This window comes from Pseudophryne corroboree, chromosome 4, assembly GCF_028390025.1.
Source record: "Pseudophryne corroboree isolate aPseCor3 chromosome 4, aPseCor3.hap2, whole genome shotgun sequence".
Classification (NCBI taxonomy): Eukaryota; Metazoa; Chordata; class Amphibia; order Anura; family Myobatrachidae; genus Pseudophryne; species Pseudophryne corroboree.
In genome coordinates this window covers 720,366,017-720,389,816 of record NC_086447.1, presented here as the reverse complement: position 1 = coordinate 720,389,816, position 23,800 = coordinate 720,366,017, and the positions used below count along the sequence as shown (strand labels likewise).

The window sequence follows — 23,800 nt, the reverse complement described above, 5'->3', positions numbered from 1 at the left end:
CCAGGTCTGAAATAGGCCTTTGGAGTAACTAATTACACAAGTTCTCTTCTAAACGTGATCTATATGGTCTGCCAATAAATAATGCCTTAAAATAAACTCTGTCTTGTTTTGTTATTGGTTTTCTTTCACTGTTGTGACGGATTAAAATAATTTTTTGTGAACAAGTGAAGCAAAGATGTAAGAAACACAAATATACACAGACACAATCCACCAAAGCAGTGGTACCGACACGTCAGACTAACACTGTACAGCACACTGACCTTGCCACCCCACCTCTCAGAAACCTTATCTTTGAGTCTTTTCCTAGTTTCACTACACAATCTTTCACATGTCCGTTTTCCCATCGCACTGGAGCTCCGTATACACTGTGATCTCTCTCAGCTGGAAGGAAAAAAACAGAGCCTATTAAAAACCATACAACTTTGTACAGATGGTGTAATAGCATTACGGCCTCACAGTACTGAGGTAATGGGCTCGATTCCCACCATGACCCTAACTGTGTGGAGTTTGTATATTCTCCCCGTTCTTGTGTGGGTTTCCTCAGGGTGCTCCGGTTTCCTTCCACAATCTAAAAATATACTGGTAGGTTAACTGTCTCCCAACATGTGATAGGAAATATAGATTGTAAGCTCCACTGGGGCAGGGACTGATGTGAATGACCAAATATTCTATGTAAAGCGCTGCGGAATATGTGTGCGCTATAGAAATAACTGGTAACAAATAAATAAATGATGCAAAACATAAATAAGCTCATATTTTCTACACACTGTGCGCCTTATAGGATAGCCTGCAAGATGCAGGGATGGAAAAATTCTGGCAACTTAGCCCGTGTTTTGAAAGTGGCAATAACTCATATGACAAAACCAACCTGGTTTTGCCTTTTAAATGACTGGAGATTTAAAAAGGACATGCCCATAAGTCTGAGTAAATAAGGGCTTGACAAATCAAAGTGTCTAAAACATACTTCTGGCACCTAACATTTGGGAGCCCTTCTATTGGATTCAGTATGTAATACTGATGGCTGGGATGCCGACCGTCCGTATACAGACAGCGGCATACCGAACACCAGGATGCCAGCAGCGGGGTGAGCGCTAGTAAGCCCCTTGCGGGTTCGCTGCGCTTGCCACAGGTTACAGTCTTCCTCTATGGGTGTCGAAGACACGCATGAGAGAGAAAAGCCTGTGGTGCCAGGACTCCGGCGCCGCAATTGTAGCGCTGTGCGGGATACCAGCGTCGGCAGCGGGATCTTCACCGCTCCTCCTCCTATTAATGTCCATGGATACACATCTTCCTGGGGTACTTATGTATTAACAATTACTTATATAGTGTGAACATATTCTGTTGCTTTTTACAGCTGCAAACATAACAGTAACAGAATAGTAATAAAACAAGACTGGGTAACAACAGACAAAGAGGTAAGAGGGCCCTGCTCGCAAGCAAACAATCTATAGGCCATTTAAAACAATTTTCTGATGCATCTATTCCCCCCCTCCCTTGAACTGCTAATGTTTTAGGGTTTCATATTTAACAGAAAACTTTTAATAAATTGCAGAATATAAAAAATAAGATTTTACTTACCGATAAATCTATTTCTCGTAGTCCGTAGTGGATGCTGGGACTCCGTAAGGACCATGGGGAATAGCGGCTCCGCAGGAGACAGGGCACAAGAATAAAAGCTTTAGGATCAGGTGGTGTGCACTGGCTCCTCCCCCTATGACCCTCCTCCAAGCCTCAGTTAGGATACTGTGCCCGGACGAGCGTACATAATAAGGAAGGATATTGAATCCCGGGTAAGACTCATACCAGCCACACCAATCACACCGTACAACTCGTGATCTGAACCCAGTTAACAGTATGATAAAACGAAAGGGAGCCTCTGAAAAGATGGCTCACAACAATAATAACCCGAATTTTTGTAACAATAACTATATACAAGTATTGCAGACAATCCGCACTTGGGATGGGCGCCCAGCATCCACTACGGACTACGAGAAATAGATTTATCGGTAAGTAAAATCTTATTTTCTCTGACGTCCTAGTGGATGCTGGGACTCCGTAAGGACCATGGGGATTATACCAAAGCTCCCAAACGGGCGGGAGAGTGCGGATGACTCTGCAGCACCGAATGAGAGAACTCCAGGTCCTCCTCAGCCAGGGTATCAAATTTGTAGAATTTAGCAAACGTGTTTGCCCCTGACCAAGTAGCTGCTCGGCAAAGTTGTAAAGCCGAGACCCCTCGGGCAGCCGCCCAAGATGAGCCCACTTTCCTTGTGGAATGGGCTTTTACCGATTTTGGCTGTGGCAGGCCTGCCACAGAATGTGCAAGCTGAATTGTACTACAAATCCAACGAGCAATCGTCTGCTTAGAAGCAGGAGCACCCAGTTTGTTGGGTGCATACAGGATAAACAGTGAGTCAGATTTTCTGACTCCAGCCGTCCTGGAAACATATATTTTCAGGGCCCTGACAACGTCAAGCAACTTAGAGTCCTCCAAGTCCCTAGTAGCCGCAGGTACCACAATAGGTTGGTTCATGTGAAATGCAGAAACCACCTTAGGTAGAAATTGAGGACGAGTCCTCAATTCTGCCCTGTCAGAATGAAAAATTAAGTAAGGGCTTTTATATGATAAAGCCGCCAATTCTGACACACGCCTGGCTGAAGCCAGGGCTAACAGCATCGTCACCTTCCATGTGAGATATTTTAAGTCCACAGTGGTGAGTGGTTCAAACCAATGTGACTTTAGGAAACTCAACACAACATTGAGATCCCAAGGTGCCACTGGAGGCACAAAAGGAGGCTGTATATGCAGTACCCCTTTTACAAATGTCTGAACTTCAGGCACGGAAGCCAGTTCTTTCTGGAAGAAAATCGACAGGGCCGAAATTTGAACCTTAATGGACCCTAATTTTAGGCCCATAGATAGTCCTGTTTGCAGGAAATGGAGGAAACGACCCAGTTGAAATTCCTCTGTAGGGGCCTTCTTGGCCTCACACCACGCAACATATTTTCGCCAAATGCGGTGATAATGTTTTGCGGTTACGTCCTTCCTGGCCTTGACCAGGGTAGGGATGACTTCATCTGGAATGCCTTTTTCCTTCAGGATCCGGCGTTCAACCGCCATGCCGACAAACGCAGCCGCGGTAAGTCTTGGAACAGACAAGGCCCCTGCTGGAGCAGGTCCTTTCTTAAAGGTAGAGGCCACGGTTCGTCCGTGAGCATCTCTTGAAGTTCCGGGTACCAAGTCCTTCTTGGCCAATCCGAAACCACGAGTATAGTTCTTACTCCTCTCCTTCTTATGATTCTCAGTACTTTTGGTATGAGAGGCAGAGGAGGGAACACATACACTGACCGGTACACCCACGGCGTTACCAGAGCGTCCACCGCTATTGCCTGAGGGTCCCTTGACCTGGCGCAATATCTGTCTAGTTTTTTTGTTTAGACGGGACGCCATCATGTCCACCTTTGGTTTTTCCCAACGGTTTACTATCAGGTGGAAGACTTCTGGGTGAAGTCCCCACTCTCCCGGGTGGAGGTCGTGTCTGCTGAGGAAGTCTGCTTCCCAGTTGTCCACTCCCGGAATGAACACTGCTGACAGTGCTATCACATGATTTTCCGCCCAGCGAAGAATCCTTGCAGCTTCTGCCATTGCCCTCCTGCTTCTCGTGCCGCCCTGTCTGTTTACGTGGGCGACTGACGTGATGTTGTCCGATTGGATCAATACCGCCTGACCCTGAAGCAGGGGTTTCGCTTGACTTAGGGCATTGTAAATGGACCTTAGTTCCAGAATGTTTATATGAAGAGATGTTTCCATGCTTGACCACAAGCCCTGGAAATTTTTTCCCTGTGTGACTGCTCCCCAGCCTCTCAGGCTTGCATCCGTGGTCACCAGGATCCAATCCTGAATGCCAAATCTGCGGCCCTCTAGTAGATGAGCACTCTGCAGCCACCACAGAAGAGACACCCTTGTCCTTGGCGACAGGGTTATCCGCTGATGCATCTGAAGATGCGATCCGGACCATTTGTCCAGTAGATCCCACTGAAACGTTCTTGCATGGAATCTTCCGAATGGAATCGCTTCGTAAGAAGCCACCATTTTTCCCAGGACCCTCGTGCACTGATGCACTGACACCTGGCCTGGTTTTAGGAGGTTCCTGACTAGCTCGGATAACTCCCTGGCCTTCTCCTCCGGGAGAAACACCTTCTTCTGGACTGTGTCCAGAATCATTCCTTGGAACAGTAGACGTGTCGTTGGAATCAGCTGCGATTTTGGAATATTTAGGATCCACCCGTGCTGACGTAACACTACCTGAGATAGTGCTACTCCGACTTCTAACTGTTCCCTGGACCTTGCCCTTATCAGGAGATCGTCCAAGTAAGGGATAATTAAGATGCCTTTTCTTCGAAGAAGAATCATCATTTCGGCCATTACCTGTCACAACTGAGGGCCTGAGCTGACGGGAGGCAGCCTCAGTTGTAGGGGCTGAGATGTACCGGAACCTGGGAGGTTGTATCAGACCCCTGGACATGTAAGTAACATGAATAATAACTGCCCGAAGGCGTGACCACGACAACTTGGATAAAAGTCAATGATGTTTATTATGACAACTCCGCAACACAGCAGCAGTAAAAGAAAACGTAAAAGTCAGCAAAGAATAAATACAGTTCCTGGGTACTACAGGATGGCAGGAGCCACAGGGCACTGGTAGTGTGAGATAGTTCTTATGATCTTCTAGATGGAAAGTCCTTACCAGGCACGACTGTAGCAATGGAGATAACCCAGGATTGTGCCAGCTGGTGTTCCAGGAAAAGCTGGGTTGCTGAAGATAAAACAGCTGCTGTGGATACTGGCTGGAACCAGACTGTTGTTAGCACGGAGTGGATACTGGCTGGAACCAGTTAAATAATAAATGAACTTGGGAGCGATGAAATATGAACTGAAATGTAGAACTTGAGAGCGGAGAAATAATAATACCGGTGGAGAGTGGTAAAGTGTAGAAAGGACACCGGCCCTTTAAGGGAAGCTATACTCTGCTGGAAGCTGAGCTGGAAGCAGGTAATGTTGTAGCTGGAAACAGATGAATCCACAATGGATTGGAGAGTCAGGCTACACCGCAGGTGGAATGCTGGTGCGGGTCTCTATGGTGGAAGTCTTGAGACAGGAGCTGGAACCTGGAAGACAATCACAGGAGAGAGACAAACAGGAACTAGGTTTGACAACCAAAGCACTGACGCCTTCCTTGCTCAGGCACAGTGTATTTATACCTGCAGCAAGGAAGGGATTGGCTAGGCAATTATGCAGATTATCAATACTGAGAACAGATTGGTGGAAATGATCAGCTGACAGAATCCAAGATGCAGACACTTGGAGGGAAGTTTGGTTTGTAATCCATGTGGTAATGAAAACAGTAATGGCGGCGCCGGCCACCGGAGACAGGAGGCGCCAGGCTGACAGATGCACATCCAACCACGCGGACACAGCGGAGGCCGCGGCTGACGTAATCGCCACTCAGACACTCTGCATGCAGAAGTTCAGGGACGGCGGCGGAGGCCGCGGGAGACGCCATGCCAGGTGTAATATGGCGTTTACTGTGACAGCGTCCCAGAGTGACAGGAGAGGATACAGGAATGTACACATCAGGATAACAGATGGGATCCGGTCCTGGAGCGCTGAGCCAGCCTTAGGAGGCATCTGATGGGTAAGAAATGGCGTCCAGATACCCGGATCGTGACATTACCTTGGTAAAGACCCGAGGTGCCGTGGACAACCCAAACGGCAGCGTCTGAAACTGATAATGACAGTTTTGTACTACAAACCTGAGGTACCCTTGGTGAGAAGGGTAGATTGGGACGTGGAGATAAGCATCTTTGATGTCCAGAGACACCATATAGTCCCCTTCTTCCAGGTTCGCTATCACCGCTCTGAGTGACTCCATCTTGAATTTGAACCTTTTTATGTAAGTGTTCAAGGATTTCAGATTTAAAATTGGTCTCACCGAGCCGTCCGGCTTCGGTACCACAAACAGCGTGGAATAATACCCCTTTCCCTGTTGTAGGAGGGGTACCTTGATTATCACCTGCTGGGAATACAGCTTGTGAATGGCTTCCAAAACTGCCTCCCTGTCGGAGGGAGACTTTGGTAGAGCAGACTTCAGGAACCGGCGAGGGGGAAACGCCTCGAATTCCAGTTTGTACCCTGCGATACTACCTGTAGAATCCAGGGGTCCACTTGCGAGTGAGCCCACTGCGCGTTGAAATTCTTGAGACGGGCCCCCACCATGTCTGAGTCTGCTTGTAAAGCCCCTGCGTCATGCTGAAGACTTGGCAGAAGCAGGGGAGGGCTTCTGCTCCTGGGAAGCGGCCGCATGGTGCCGTCTTTTTCCTCTTCCTCTGCCCCGGGGCAGAAAAGAGTGGCCTTTTGCTCGCTTGTACTTATGGGAACGAAAGGACTGAGTTTGAAAAGACGGTGTCTTTTTCTGCTGATGTGAAGTGACCTGGGGTAAAAAGGTGGACTTTCCAGCCGTTGCCGTGGCCACCAGGTCCGATAGACCAGCCCCAAATAACTCCTCCCCTTTATACGGCAATACTTCCATATGTCGTTTGGAATCCGCATCCCCTGACCACTGTCGCGTCCATAACGCTCTTCTGGCAGAAATGGACATAGCACTTACTCTTGATGCCAGGGTGCAAATATCCCTCTGTGCATCACGCATATATAGTAATGCATCCTTCAAATGCTCTATAGTTAACAATATATTGTCCCTATCCAGGGTATCAATATTTTCAGTCAGGGAATCCGACCACGCGACTCCAGCACTGCACATCCAGGCTGAAGCGATTGCTGGTCGCAATATAACACCAGTATGTGTGTATATACTTTTTAGGATATTTTCCAGCCTTCTATCAGCTGGTTCTTTGAGGGTGGCCGTATCAGGAGACGGTAACGCTACTTGTTTAGATAAACGTGTGAGCGCCTTATCTACCCTAGGGGGTGTTTCCCAACGCGTCCTAACCTTTGACGGGAAAGGATATAGTGCCAATAATTTATTAGAAATTAGCAGTTTTTTGTCAGGGGAAACCCACGCTTTATCACACACCTCATTTAATTCATCTGACTCAGGAAAAACTATTGGTAGTTTTTTCACACCCCACATAATACCCTTCTTTGTGGTACTTGTAGTGTCAGAAATGTTCAATGCCTCCTTCATTGCCGTGATCATGTAACGTGTGGCCCTACTGGACATTACGTTTGTCTCCTCACCGTCGACACTAGACTCAGTATCTGTGTCTGGGTCTGTGTCGACCCACTGAGGTAACGGGCGCTTTAGGGCCCTGTCTGAGACGCCTGGACAGGCACTAATTGATTTGCCGGCTGTCTCATGTCGTCAACAGTTTTTTGCAAAGTGCTGACATTATCACTTAATTCTTTTAATACGATCATCCAGTCAGGTGTCGACTCCCTAGGGGGTGACATCACTAACCCAGGCAATTGCTCCGCCTCCACATCATTTTCCTCCTCATACATGTCGACACACACGTACCGACACACAGCACACACACCGGGAATGCTCTGATAGAGGACAGGACCCCACTAGCCCTTTGGAGAGACAGAGGGAGAGTCTGCCAGCACACACCAAGCGCTATATATATATATATATATATATACAGGGATAACCTTATATAAGTGTTATTCCCTTATAGCTGCTGTTTATTAATATTAGCTGCCAATAGTGCCCCCCCTTCTCTTTTTTACCCTGATTCTGTAGCAGGTCTGCAGGGGAGAGTCAGGGAGCCGTCCTTCCAGCGGAGCTGTGAGGGAAAATGGCGCTTGTGTGCTGAGGAGATAGGCTCCGCCCCTTCACGACGTCCTTATCTCCCGCTCTTTTCTGTAAAAATGGCAGGGGTTAAAATACATCCATATAGCCCAGGAGCTATATGTGATGTATTCTTTTGCCAACCTAAGGTATTATCTGTTTATATTGCGTCTCAGGGCGCTCCCCCCCCAGCGCCCTGCACCCTCAGTGACCGGAGTGTGAAGTGTGCTGAGAGCAATGGTGCACAGCTGCGGTGCTGTGCGCTACCTTAGTCTGAAGACAGGACCGTCTTCTGCCGCCGATTTCACCGGACCTCTTCGCTCTTCTGGCTCTGTAAGGGGGCCGGCGGCGGCGCGGCTCCGGGACCCATCCAGGCTGAACCTGTGATCGTCCCTCTGGAGCTAATGTCCAGTAGCCTAAGAAGCCCAATCCACTCTGCACGCAGGTGAGTTCGCTTCTTCTCCCCTTAGTCCCACGATGCAGTGAGCCTGTTGCCAGCAGGACTCACTGAAAATAAAAAACCTAAAATAAACTTTTATTCTAAGCAGCTCAGGAGAGCCACCTAGCCTGCACCCTTCTCGTTCGGGCACAAAAATCTAACTGAGGCTTGGAGGAGGGTCATAGGGGGAGGAGCCAGTGCACACCACCTGATCCTAAAGCTTTTATTCTTGTGCCCTGTCTCCTGCGGAGCCGCTATTCCCCATGGTCCTTACGGAGTCCCAGCATCCACTAGGACGTCAGAGAAATAAGAATTTAGTCTCCGCAGGAGACTGGGCACTCTTAAAAGAAAGATTAGGTACTATATCTGGTGTGCACTGGCTCCTCCCTCTATGTCCCTCCTCCAGACCTCAGTTAGGGAAACTGTGCCCGGAAGAGCTGACATTACTAGGAAAGGATTTGGAATCCAGGGTAAGACTCATACCAGCCACACCAATCACACCGTACAACTTGTGATAACTATACCCAGTTAACAGTATGAACAACAAATGAGCCTCATTAACAGATGGCTCATAACAAAACCCTTTAGTTAAGCAATAACTATATACACGTATTGCAGAGAGTCCGCACTTGGGACGGGCTCCCAGCATCCACTACGGACTACGAGAAATAGAATTACCGGTGAGTAAATTCTTATTTTCTCTGACGTCCTAGTGGATGCTGGGTACTCCGTAAGGACCATGGGGATTATACCAAAGCTCCCAAACGGGCGGGAGAGTGCGGATGACTCTGCAGCACCGAATGAGCAAACTCAAGGTCCTCCTCAGCCAGGGTATCAAACTTGTAGAATTTTGCAAATGTGTTTGAACCCGACCAAGTAGCAGCTCGGCAAAGTTGTAAAGCCGAGACCCCTCGGGCAGCCGCCCAAGAAGAGCCCACCTTCCTCGTGGAATGGGCTTTTACTGATTTAGGATGCGGCAGTCCAGCCGCAGAATGTGCAAGTTGAATCGTGCTACAGATCCAGCGAGCAATAGTCTGCTTTGAAGCAGGAGCACCCAGCTTGTTGGGTGCATGCAGGATAAATAGCGAGTCAGTTTTTCAGACTCCAGCTGTCCTGGAAACATAGATTTTTAGGGCCCGGACTACGCCAAGCAACTTGGAATCCTCCAAGTCACGAGTAGCCGCAGGCACCACAATAGGTTGGTTCAAATGAAAAGCTGATACCACTTTTGGGAGAAATTGGGGACGAGTCCTCAATTCTGCCCTGTCCATATGGAAAATCAGATATGGGCTTTTACACGACAAAGCTGCCAATTCTGACACACGCCTGGCCGAAGCAAAGGCCAAGAGCATGACCACTTTCCACGTGAGAAATTTTAGCTCCACGGTTTTAAGTGGCTCAAACCAATGTGATTTTAGGAAATCCAACACAACATTGAGATCCCAAGGTGCCACTGGAGGCACAAAAGGGGGCTGAATATGGAGCACTCCCTTAACAAACGTCTGAACTTCAGGCAGTGAAGCCAGTTCTTTTTGAAAGAAAATAGACAGGGCCGAAATCTGGACTTTTATTGAACCCAATTTAAGGCCCATAGTCACTCCTGACTGTAGAAAGTGCAGAAATCGACCCAGCTGAAATTCCTCCGTTGGGGCCTTCCTGGCCTCACACCAAGCAACATATTTTCGCCATATGCGGTGATAATGTTTTGCTGTCACATCCTTCCTAGCTTTTATCAGCGTAGGAATGACTTAATCTGGAATGCCCTTTTCCGTTAGGATCCGGCGTTCAACCGCCATGCCGTCAAACGCAGCCGCGGTAAGTCTTGGAACAGACAGGGCCCCTGCTGTAGCAGGTCCTGTCTGAGCGGCAGAGGCCATGGGTCCTCTGAGATCATTTCCTGAAGTTCTGGGTACCAAGTTCTTCTTGGCCAATCCGGAACAATGAGTATAGTTCTTACTCCCCTTTTTCTTATTATCCTCAGTACCTTAGGTATGAGAGGAAGAGGAGGGAACACATACACCGACTGGTACACCCACGGTGTCACTAGAGCGTCCACAGCTATCGCCTGAGGGTCCCTTGACCTGGCGCAATATCTTTTTAGCTTTTGTTGAGGCGGGACGCCATCATGTCCACCTGTGGCCGTTCCCAACGGTTTACAATCAGCTTGAAGACTTCTGGATGAAGTCCCCACTCTCCCGGGTGGAGGTCGTGTCTGCTGAGGAAGCCTGCTTCCCAGTTGTCCACTCCCGGAATGAACACTGCTGACAGTGCTAGTACGTGATTCTCCGCCCATCGAAGAATCCTTGTGGCTTCTGCCATTGCCATCCTGCTTCTTGTGCCGCCCTGGCGGTTTACATGGGCGACCGCTGTGATGTTGTCTGACTGAATCAGAACTGGTTGGTTTTGAAGCAGGGGTTCTGCTTGACTCAGGGCGTTGTAAATGGCCCTTAGTTCCAGAATATTTATGTGTAGGGAAGTTTTCTGACTCGACCATTGTCCTTGGAAGTTTCTTCCCTGGGTGACTGCCCCCCAACCTCAGAGGCTTGCATCCGTGGTCACCAGGACCCAGTCCTGTATGCCGAATCTGCGGCCTTCGAGCAGATGAGCACTCTGCAGCCACCACAGCAGAGACACCCTGGCCCTCGGGGACAGGGTGATCAACCGATGCATGTGAAGATGCAATCCGGACCACTTGTCCAACAGATCCCACTGGAAGATCCTTGCATGGAACCTGCCGAAGGGAATTGCTTCGTAAGAAGCTACCATCTTTCCCAGGATTCGCGTGCAGTGATGCACCGACACCTGTTTTGGTTTCAGGAGGTCCCTGACCAGAGATGATAATTCCTGGGCCTTCTCCTCCGGGAGAAACACCTTCTTCTGTTCTGTGTCTAGAATCATGCCCAGGAACAGCAGACGCGTCGCAGGAATCAGCTGTGACTTTGGGATATTCAGAATCCAGCCGTGCTGATGCAGCACTTCCTGAGATAGTGCTACGCTGACTAGTAACTGCACTTTGGACCTCGTCTTTATCAGGAGATCGTCCAAGTACGGGATAAATAAGATTTTACTCACCGGTAAATCTATTTCTCGTAGTCCGTAGTGGATGCTGGGAACTCCGTAAGGACCATGGGGAATAGCGGCTCCGCAGGAGACTGGGCACAACTAAAAGAAAGCTTTTAGACTACCTGGTGTGTACTGGCTCCTCCCACTATGACCCTCCTCCAAGCCTCAGTTAGGATACTGTGCCCGGAAGAGCTGACACAATAAGGAAGGATTTTGAATCCCGGGTAAGACTCATACCAGCCACACCAATCCCACCGTATAACTTGTGATACTATACCCAGTTAACAGTATGAAATATAACTGAGCCTCTCAACAGATGGCTCAACAATAACCCTTAGTTAGGCAATAACTACATACAAGTATTGCAGACAATCCGCACTTGAGATGGGCGCCCAGCATCCACTACGGACTACGAGAAATAGATTTACCGGTGAGTAAAATCTTATTTTCTCTGACGTCCTAGTGGATGCTGGGAACTCCGTAAGGACCATGGGGATTATACCAAAGCTCCCAAACGGGCGGGAGAGTGCGGATGACTCTGCAGCACCGAATGAGAGAACTCAAGGTCCTCCTCAGCCAGGGTATCAAATTTGTAGAATTTTGCAAACGTGTTTGCCCCTGACCAAGTTGCAGCTCGGCAAAGTTGTAAAGCCGAGACCCCTCGGGCAGCCGCCCAAGATGAGCCCACTTTCCTCGTGGAATGGGCTTTTACTGATTTAGGATGCGGCAATCCAGCCGCAGAATGCTCCAGCTGAATTGTGCTACAAATTCAGCGAGCAATAGTCACCCTATTTTGTTGGGTGCCTACAGGATAAAAAGCGAGTCAATTTTCCTGACTCCAGCCGTCCTGGAAATATAAATTTTTAAGGCCCTGACTACGTCCAGTAACTTGGAATCTTCCAAGTCCCTAGTAGCCGCAGGCACTACAATAGGTTGGTTCAAGTGAAAAGCTGATACCACCTTAGGGAGAAACTGGGGATGAGTCCTCAATTCTGCCCTATCCATATGGAAAATCAGATAAGGGCTTTTACATGACAAAGCCGCCAATTCTGACACACGCCTGGCCAAAGCCAAGGCCAATAACATGACCACTTTCCACGTGAGATATTTCAAATCCACAGTTTTAAGTGGCTCAAACCAATGTGATTTTAGGAAACTCAACACCACGTTGAGATCCCAAGGTGCCACAGGAGGCACAAAAGGGGGCTGAATATGTAGCACTCCCTTTACAAATGTCTGAACTCCAGGCAGTGAAGCCAGTTCTTTCTGGAAGAAAATCGACAGAGCCGAAATCTGGACCTTAATGGAACCCAAGTTTAGGCCCATAGTTACTCCTGACTGTAGGAAGTGCAGAAAACGACCCAGCTGAAATTCCTCTGTTGGGGCCTTCCTGGCCTCACACCACGCAACATATTTTCGCCAAATACGGTGATAATGTTTTGCGGTTACTTCTTTCCTGGCTTTTATCAGCGTAGGAATGACTTCCTCCGGAATGCCCTTTTCCTTTAGGATCCGGAATTCAACCGCCATGCCGTCAAATGCAGCCGCGGTAAGTCTTGGAACAGACAGGGCCCCTGCTTTAGCAGACCCTGTCTGAGCGGTAGAGTCCATGGGTCCTCTGATATCATTTCTTGAAGTTCTGGGTACCAAGCTCTTCTTGGCCCATCCGGAACCACGAGTATCGTTCTTACTCCTCGTCTTCTTATTATTCTCAGTACCTTTGGTATGAGAGGCAGAGGAGGGAATACATAAACCGACTGGTACACCCACGGTGTCACTAGAGCGTCCACAGCTATCGCCTGAGGGTCCCTTGACCTGGCGCAATATCTAGTTTTTTTGTTTAGGCGGGACGCCATCATGTCCACCTGTGGTCTTTCCCAACAGTTTACCAACAGTTGGAAGACTTCTGGATGAAGTCCCCACTCTCCCGGGTGTAGGTCGTGTCTGCTGAGGAAGTCTGCTTCCCAGTTGACCACTCCCGGAATGAACACTGCTGACAGTGCTAAGACGTGATTTTTCGCCCATCGGAGAATCCTTGTGGCTTCTGCCATCGCCATCCTGCTTCTTGTGCCGCCCTGTCGGTTTACATGGGCGACTGCCATGATGTTGTCTGATTGGATCAGTACCGGCTGGTTTTGAAGCAGAGGCCTTGCCAGACTTAGGGCATTGTAAATGGCCCTCAGTTCCAGAATATTTATGTGTAGGGACGACTCCTGACTTGACCAAAGTCCTTGGAAATTTCTTCCCTGTGTGACTGCCCCCCAGCCTCGAAGGCTGGCATCCGTGGTTACCAGGACCCAGTCCTGTATGCCGAATCTGCGGCCCTCTTGAAGATGAGCACTCTGCAGCCACCACAGTAGAGATACCCTGGTCCTTGGAGACAGGGTTATCAGCCGATGCATCTGAAGATGCGATCCCGACCACTTGTCCAAGAGGTCCCGCTGAAAGGTTCTTGCATGGAACCTGCCGAATGGAATTCTGCTTCGTAAGAAGCTATCATTTTTCCCAGGACTCGTGTGCAGTGATGCACCGATACCTGTTTTGTTTTCAGGAGGTCTCTGACTAGAGATGACAGCTCCTTGGCTTTCTCCTGCGGGAGAAATACTTTTTTCTGTTCTGTGTCCAGAACCATCCCCAGGAACAGTAGGCGTGTGGTAGGAACCAGCTGTGACTTTGGAATGTATAAAATCCATCCGTGCTGTTGTAGCACTTCCCGAGATAGTGCTACTCCGACCAACAACTGCTCCTTGGACCTCGCCTTTATAAGGAGATCGTCCAAGTACGGGATAATTAAAACTCCCTTTTTTCGAAGGAGTATCATCATTTCTGCCATTACCTTGGTAAAGACCCTCGGTGCCGTGGACAGTCCAAACGGCAGTGTTTGGAATTGGTAATGGCAATCCTGTACCACAAATCTGAGGTACTCCTGGTGAGGATGGTAAATGGGGACATGTAGGTAAGCATCCTTGATGTCCAGGGATACCATGTAATCCCCCTCCTCCAGGCTTGAAATAACCGCCCTGAGCGATTCCATCTTGAACTTGAATTTTTTTATGTATGTGTTCAAGGATTTCAAATTTAAAATGGGTCTCACCGAACCGTCCGGTTTCGGTACCACAAACAGTGTGGAATAGTAACCCCGTCCTTGTTGAAGTAGGGGCACCTTGACTATCACCTGCTGGGAATACAGCTTGTGAATTGCCTCTAGCACAGCCTCCCTGCCTGAGGGAGTTGTCGGCAAGGCAGATTTGAGGAAACGGCGGGGGGGAGACGCCTCGAATTCCAGCTTGTACCCCTGAGATACTACTTGAAGGATCCAGGGATCCACCTGTGAGCGAGCCCACTGATCGCTGAAATTTTTGAGGCGGCCCCCCACCGTAACTGGCGTAACTGGCTACGCCTGTGGAGCCCCCGCGTCATGCGGTGGACTCAGAGGAAGCGGGGGAAGAATTTTGATTCTGGGAACTGGCTGACTGGTGCAGCTTTTTCCCTCTTCCCTCGTCTCTGTGCAGAAAGGAAGCGCCTTTGACCCGCTTGCTTTTCTGAAGCTGAAAGGACTGTACCTGATAATACAGTGCTTTCTTAGGCTGTGAGGAAACCTGAGGTAAAAAAATTTCTTCCCAGCTGTTGCTGTGGATACGAGGTCCCAGAGACCATCCCCAAACAATTCCTCACCCTTATAAGGCTCTATGTGCCTTTTAAAAACAGCATCACCTGTCCAGTGTCGGGTCTCTAATACCCTCCTGACAGAATGGACATTGCATTAATTCTGGATGCCAGCCGGCAAAACATCCCTCTGTGCATCCCTCATATATAAGACGACGTCTTTAATATGCTCTTATGTTCGCAAAATAGTATCCCTGTTTGACAGGGTCACAGACCACGCTGCAGCAGCACTATCTGCAGGTCTCAGTCTAGTACCTGAGTGTGTAAATACAGACTTCAGGATAGCCTCCTGCTTTTTATCAGCAGGTACCTTCAAAGTGGCCGTATCCTAAGACGGCAGTGCCACCTTTTTTGACAAACGTGTGAGCGCCTTATCCACCCTAGGGGATATCTCCCAGCGTAACTTATCCTCTGGCGGGAAAGGGTACGCCATCAGTAACTTTTTAGAAATTACCAGTTCCTTATCGGGGGAACCCACGCTTTTTCACACTTCATTCACTCATTTGATGGGGGAACAAAACACTGCCTGCTTTTTCTCCCCACACATAAAACCCTTTTTTAGTGGTACTTGGGTTAATGTCAGAAATGTGTAACACATTTTTTATTGCCGGGATCATGTAACGGATGTTCCTAGTGGATTGTGTATATGTCTCAACCTCTTCGACACTGGAGTCAGACTCCGTGTCGACATCTGTGTCTGCCATCTGAGGGAGCGGGCGTTTTTGAGCCCCTGATGGCCTTTGAGACGCCTGGGCAGGCGCGGCTGAGAAGCCGGCTGTCCCACAGCTGTTACGTCATCCAGCCTTTTATGTAAGGAGTTGACACTGTCGGTTTATACCTTCCACCTATCCATCCACTCTGGAGTCGGCCCCACAGGGGGCGACATCACATTTATCGGCAGCTGCTCTGCCACCACATAAGCCTCCTCATCAAACGTGTCGACACAGCCGTACCGACACACCGCACACACACAGGGAATGCTCTGACTGAGGACAGGACCCCACACAGCCCTTTGGGGAGACAGAGAGAGAGTATGCCAGCACACACCAGAGCGCTATATAATTTAGGGATTAACACTATATTGAGTGAATTTTTCCCAATAGCTGCTTGTATATACAATATTGCGCCTAAATTTAGTGCCCCCCTCTCTTTTTAACCCTTTGAGCCTGCAAACTACAGGGGAGAGCCTGGGGAGCTGTCTTCCAGCTGCACTGTGAAGAGAAAATGGCGCCAGTGTGCTGAGGGAGATAGCTCCGCCCCTTTTTCGATGACTTTTCTCCCGCTTTTTTATGGATTCTGGCAGGGGTATTTATCACATATATAGCCTCTGGGGCTATATATTGTGATATATTTGCCAGCCAAGGTGTTTTTATTGCTGCTCAGGGCGCCCCCCCCCCCAGCGCCCTGCACCCTCAGTGACCGGAGTGTGAGGTGTGTATGAGGAGCAATGGCGCACAGCTGCAGTGCTGTGCGCTACCTTGATGAAGACTGATGTCTTCTGCCGCCGATTTTCCGGACCTCTTCTTGCTTCTGGCTCTGTAAGGGGGACGGCGGCGCGGCTCCGGGAACGAACACCAAGGCCAGTTCCATGCCGTCGATCCCTCTGGAGCTAATGGTGTCCAGTAGCCTAAGAAGCCCAAGCTAGCTGCAAGCAGGTAGGTTCGCTTCTTCTCCCCTTAGTCCCTCGATGCAGTGAGCCTGTTGCCAGCAGGTCTCACTGTAAACTAAAAAACCTAAAATAAACTTTCTTTCTAGGAGCTCAGGAGAGCCCCTAGTGTGCATCCAGCTCGGCCGGGCACAGAAATCTAACTGAGGCTTGGAGGAGGGTCATAGTGGGAGGAGCCAGTGCACACCAGGTAGTCTAAAAGCTTTTAGTTGTGCCCAGTCTCCTGCGGAGCCGCTATTCTCCATGGTCCTTACGGAGTTCCCAGCATCCACTAGGACGTCAGAGAAATTATAACTCCCTTCTTTCTGAGGAGTATCATCATTTCGGCCATTACCTTGGTAAATATCCTCGGTGCCGTGGATAGACCAAACGGCAACGTCTGGAATTGGTAATGACAGTCCTGTACCACAAACCTGAGGTACTCCTGGTGAGGTGGGTAAATGGGGACATGGAGGTATGCATCCTTGATGTCCAATGACACCATAAAATCCCCCTCTTCCAGGCTTGCAATAACCGCCCTGAGCGATTCCATCTTGAACTTGAACTTCCTTATATAAGTGTTCAAGGATTTTAAATTTAGGATGGGTCTCACCGAACCGTCTGGTTTCGGTACCACAAACATTGTGGAATAGTAACCCCGCCCCTGTTGAAGGGGGGTACCTTGATTATCACCTGCTGGAGGTACAGCTTGTGAATGGCTGCCAGTACTACCTCCCTTTCTTTGGGAGCAGCTGGCAAGGCTGAGTTGAGGTAACGGCGAGGGGGAGTGGCCTCGAACTACAGTTTGTATCCCTGAGATACCACTTGCAGAACCCAGAGATCCACCTGTGAGCGAACCCACTGGTCGCTGAAGTTCCGGAGACGCGCCCCCACCGCACCTGGCTCCGCTTGTGGAGCCCCAGCGTCATGCGGTGGACTTAGAGGAAGCGGGGGAGGATTTTTGTTCCTGGGAACTGGCTGTCTGGTTCTGCATTTTCCCTCTTCCCTTGCCTCTGGGCAGAAAGGAAATGCGCCTCTGACCCGCTTGCCTTTTTGGGGCCGAAAGGACTGTACCTGATAATACGGTGCTTTCTTAGGCTGTGAGGAAACCTGAGGTAAAAATGTCGACTTCCCAGCTGTTGCTGTGGATACGAGGTCCGAGAGACCATCCCCAAACAATTCCTCACCTTTGTAAGGCAAAACCTCCATGTGCCTTTTAGAATCAGCATCACCTGTCCACTGCCGAGTCCATAATACTCTCCTGGCAGAAATGGACATTGCATTAATTCTAGATGCCAGCCGGCAAATATCCCTCTGTGCATCTCTCATATATAAGACGACGTCTTTAATATGCTCTATGGTTAGCAAAATCGTATCCTTGTCGAGGGTATCAATATTATCTGACAGGGTATCGGACCAAGCTGCTGCAGCACTACACATCCATGCCGAAGCAATTGCAGGTCTCAGTATAGTACCTGAGTGTGTATATACAGACTTCAGGATAGCCTCCTTTCAATCCGCAGGCTCCTTTAAGGCGGCCGTATCCTGAGACGGCAGTGCCACCTTTTTTGACAAGCGTGTGAGCGCCTTATCCACCCTAGGGGATGTCTCCCAACGTAACCTGTCCTCTGGCGGGAAAGGGTACGCCATCAGTAACTTTTTTGAAATCACTAGTTTCATATCGGGGGAAGCCCACGCTTCTTCACACACTTCATTCAACTCATCTGATGGGGGAAAAACCACTGGTTGCTTTTTCTCCCCAAACATAATACCCTTTTTAGTGGTACCTGGGTTAATGTCAGAAGTGTGCAACACATTTTTCATTGCCGTAATCATGCATCGGATGGCCCTTGTGGATTGTACTGATAAAGCTAAATATTTATCTTATATAAAACCCTTTGTGAGGTCTAAGAACACTGTACGCTATTTACGTATGAAGTACCGTAAGGGTACGCTTGTTGCGTAACAATCGCTTAGCCGTGGTCGAGACGCTCAAGCGTCACGTTCGCTTACGGCCAAGAGATCACAGGCAGGCACGCTATTGGCTGCCGACTAACGTAATGGTTCGCTATAGCGTAGCGGACGCTCGGGACCACGAGGAGATCACCAGTGGCGCTGACGCTCACAATGTTAAACCTTTATATCTAAACCATAAACAGTATATTATGCAGTAAAACCTTAGTGTAGTGATAGTGTGTAGATGCAACCTTGTGTAACCTGATTAACTTAGAAGCTGTTTGAGCGTCACCGACGCTCTGAGATTACTTAACACTATATAGAAAATACACGGATACCTGGGCTTAGGGTCTAACGCCTTATATATATATTATGGATATTACTTGCAAAAGAATTAACATAATACAAGTCATACACTACAATATAACATAGACTAACTAACCAGATAACTACACAGGAAATACAATACAATACAATTACGTTTTAAGGGAAAATAAGAGGGAAAGAGGAGAAGAGAGAGAGAGAGAGAGAGAAATGGCTCACAATAACAACAATATGATTGCGGAGAAACACTTACGCACAAGGGGAAACGATCGCATGCGCCTCTGGACATCCAGCTCCCGATTTTCAGCAATGATAACCGTTGAAGAGTGAGAGCTGGATGTGATCGGCTTGTCTATTTATGCCCCACACACAATACAATTCAATGGTCCCTACAATCTCATTGTTCATTGGACACAGGAATTTCTCCTCGCATTATAACAAAAGGTCATAGGTTGATTCATACAGGTGGGCTGTGACTATTTCCAACAGCTCAGGTGGGAGGGAAACTGGGTTTCCCGCCGCAAGGATAAGTAAGAGCAAATAATAGTAAATGGACATAAACTTCTTATGTCCATAACTATTCGCACGAGCGATTAATCCGCTCCAAACCAACACCGGAATATTGCTAATTAAATACTCTTCCGATGGGTACTAAACACCACTGTATTACTCCTGTCTGACCCTTCGTATCAAACAAAGGGGGATTTCTCTGTTCATGAACATTCTACATTAACCAAACTTTCAGAATCTACCAAAGGGACCATGATCTACAAAATACATTATATAGTTAAAATATGTAACGATTGAGTCGCACGCTACGATCACATAAACTCTACCGTAAATACGCATACCGTGCGCCTGCGGGTGCCCGCGACTGTGAGTATGCGCACGCACGGGAGAGCGTACTCATGCGCAGCGCAGACGTATGTGAGGTGCAAATATGGCAGTGTGCATAGAGATATTTTTCTGACTTTGACAGTCCACCCTTTGGCAGTCAACAATAACTGCCACTTCCTAAAACATTTCAAAAAGAGAAAAATATATGTCAGGGGTTAATACATTTACATGGTTGGGTAGGGGAGGAGAGGAGAAGGTAGGAAAAGGGTATGACCTAGTGTGATAGCAGAAGCATGTGTGTATGAATCCGTGCTTGGGGGTCATGTATCATCGTGCCGTACGTGTTTTGAATCAAGCTTCGAGGCATTGCGAAGTATACATTTGAATTCCTTCTTATCCCGTGGTACGGGTCTGTGGATGGGCTGTCAAACTTTACCGAGCTCTTTTCGGCTTTTGGTTGTAACAAAATGGGGGAGCACATTTTAGTTGATGATACATGAATGGGGGAATATGTGATTGCTGATATCTGTGCCTGTATTCCCTATACTATGTGTGTAATTACCTGAAGGTTGTAGAGATGAAGAAAATACATAATTACGGTAAATGCAGTGGTATTCTATGTCAGGTAAATGTACATTCGTCGATTGAGGTCTTGTTTGGTGTCTGTTGAATGCAGTCTTCTTTGTGCTTTTGCCCATAAGGTGCGAGCAAAAGCTTTGTCAATGTCCATAGATTTACAAAAGTGTTGGGCTAGCGTAATTTAAAAATTTCTAGGGAAACTGGGGATCTATGGCAAAGTTCATCAAAAATCTGTGTATCAGGTTGTCAAAACTTCTTCTTTAATCCATTTGTTGTCTGTATATCGGCTCATCAAATTCCTCGTCCAAGTGGGTCTTTTTACCTTGGAGAAAACGGAAAAACAGGTGAAAGAAACGGACCGTAGAAATCGCATTGTCATCACATCATTGTTTCTACATTTGGGTCATAAATCAGATCCATGGGAATTACAGTTTCCTCACTCCTTAAACTCATTACCTCAGGTAGTACTTTTCCAATATAACACAATCCTTCAGAGTTTGGGGCAAGCCACTTGTACGCCTTCCTCCCGCATATGAAATATGCATCATCGGGGAGAACATATGGGACGGAGTAGGACATAACCATATTACACATCTTCCATGTGAAATCTCCTAACCCTAATTCTCCCATCTGTCTAGTACACGTATCAGCTTGTACGATATGTGCACAGTATCCTGGTGATACCTCTCCAACTCTCGTAATCCTATTTCCTAGGGTATACCTATATCGGAAAGATTTTCCTCTACTGGCTATGTGGCGTACAAGCTCTGTATCTGTCGGCATTCTATCTGCTCTATATGAAAAGGTCATGGTTTGGTTACTCCATGACACTTCCCAATTTCCCGGCTTTCGGGAATTGGAGATGTTAAAACATAATAGGGACCTATCCACATGGTATTGGTGGAGCTTCAAACTAGGAGGACTGGAGATATTAAACCTCCTGTCCACCGGCCTCCCACCCTTTAGCTCAAGTACCTCCCCTACTGTTAAAGGAAATGGTACTAGTCCTGATTTGCTATGACCTTGAGGTACTTGAGAGCATACCCAACAATCTGTTTGATTTAGCACACTACCCACTAAGGAGTGATAGTCACTCAAGGGATGCCGGTCCATGTGGATATTAAAACTGGGTTGGCATTTCTTGATGCACCCATCCTCAACTACATTGTCACAGAGCCTACAGATACAGTTTTCTTTTCAGCTAACAAATGTTTACTAATAACATGGCTGCTAGATCGTTTCCGGTACTCGCCTTTTGCTTGGTGGTTGTGTTGCTATTGGAAATTTACACCTCCGTCTCAGTCATCGGAACCTTTCTGGATCCTTTCTCGACCTCTCTGGTACTCTCGCCGGAACAGACTGCTCTGGTCAACATCATGGTCAACAGGAAAATCCAGATCACAGTCTCTTGGGGCAAGTCCATCTTACAGGAGGAGAAAAGAAGAAATTTGTAATGGGGGTACAGGAAAACAGTTAGAGGGGGAGAGAAACTTGTTACGATAATTAAGTTCTCTAGTCTTGTTGTTCTTCTTGTTCTGCTGTCATCTCAAAAAGGTGCTGTCTCTCAGTCTTCCAAACGAACATTCCGGTGATGCAATATTCCCTCCAAACCAGCGATCTTTCTGTAAGGAGCAAAAAATCTTGCATTACCATTTGCCTAACTGAGGTGTGACATACCATCTTTAAAACATGAAAGCATGAGTGAGAAGAGAGAGAAAACAACAACAGCAAAAAAAACAAAAGAGAGAGAGAACAATTCATATATGTATATATATATAACATAACACATCAATAAACAACAACAGGAAAAAAAATCATTTTTCAAACAAACAGTTTTCAAACATTTTAAAACATTGTCAGATCATCAGGCTGTCATATCTACATGTCTAATGGTTTCCTTGCGCAGTCCCTCCCCCCAGCACTTCCATATTCCACTGTCTGTATCTGGCCAGAATACATTGATGCGGATAGGTCATGCTGGGGTTTGGTAGACTTCTGCAAAGACCAAGTATATATGCAATGTTTGAATCCTACCAATAATCGTCAGAGATGGGGAGAGAGAAAAAGAAACATTTCACAGATACATTTACAACGTTTCACCCGGTCATTCCTGTGTCTTCAGGGAATGACCTCCCAATTTTATTAACTATTACCTCAGGCTTACCATCCGTCCTAGTGATCACCTTTCTTGACTACATATCATGAGTGTGGACCAAAATTCTTCCTATATGATCCCTGATTATAATTTTGTGTGTTATAATTTTGCTCATTTCTTGGTCTAGGGGGTCTAACTTTATGTGGGTTATTACAGTTGCTGGCATAATGCCCTTCTCTTCTACAATGATAACAAATCCTTGGCTTTCTCCATGTGCTAGGGGCCTGGGGTTCCGGTCGACTTGATGCCTCCTCTAGTGCTTGGATGTTCAGTGCCATTAACCGCTCTCCCTGCGCTTCCCTGGTTCTTTGGATATTTCGGTCATGCTCGATAGCGGACTCTCTTAATGCAGCGACCGAGATACCTCTCCAATGAGGTATCGAGGTTTGTACCCTAATTTTTAGTGTGTCTTTTAAGTTGTTCATTAATACAGACACAGCTACCTCTCTGTGGTGTACATTAGTGTCAATGTCATCTATACCCGTGTACCTAGCCATATCCTGCAGAGCCCGGTGAAAATACTCTGATGCGGATTCACCTTCTTTTTGTTTTATTGTAAAGATTTTATTCCACTTTACTACTGTAGGAAAATATTCTTTCAACTGTAGATTAATTCTTTTTACATTATCTTGGTTATACTCGTCTGTTAGTGGCACTTCCTCATCTAGTTTACAATCAGCGATAAATTTCAATGAATCAACATCGGGGGGTAAACATGTCCTCAAAACTGTCCTCCAATCTTTGTTATTTGGCTCTGCAGTATGTCCTAGCACTCTAATGTATTTTTGACAAGCAACTAAGTCTTTCCTGGGATCAGGAAATTCAGACAGAATTGTTCTTAATTCTGTCCGGGAAAAGGGGCAGTACATGGCGATGTTCCTGACGGGAGTGACTCCTGAAGAGTCAGTTTTCCCATTCGGTACTGCAATTACCCTGACAGGATTAAGTCCAGTAACGTCATTCTGAATTGGTTCTACGATATGAGGTACATTTGTTTGTGCGTGATGTATAATACCATACGTACCTGTGGACACGACCTCACCTGACCCTCCGTTAGGGGGTTTGATTACAGTCTTTACCGATTTGGTCGCGTCCACCTGGATGTCTTGTGTGATGGCTTCTGGAAGAGGTGCCGACATCGTTCTGGGCTCACTTTCTTGTTTGTATTCCTGAGGAAAGTTTAACATGGGGTGCGACTTGCATGGGTTAATAGTTGTACATTTAACACTTTCATTTTTATAAACCTTATTACGTTTGTTACATTCAGTCTTAATATAGTTACTAAGTGCACTTTTATCACACCCCATTGTGCCTTTCTCCGCAAC

The 23,800-nt window shown here is 47.5% G+C and overlaps 1 protein-coding gene across 5 annotated transcripts in view; it reads right to left on the bottom strand.

Annotated features, from left to right (window-relative positions):
• Positions 1–23,800, bottom strand: part of RIOX1 (ribosomal oxygenase 1) — a 121,134-nt gene that overhangs the window by 28,215 nt on the left and 69,119 nt on the right. For all 5 annotated transcript variants that reach the window (XM_063918033.1, XM_063918030.1, XM_063918032.1 and 2 more), the window contains exon 12: positions 261–381. In XM_063918033.1, coding sequence (XP_063774103.1) covers positions 261–381 — 121 coding nt within the window. The remainder of the gene's footprint in view (positions 1–260; positions 382–23,800) is intronic.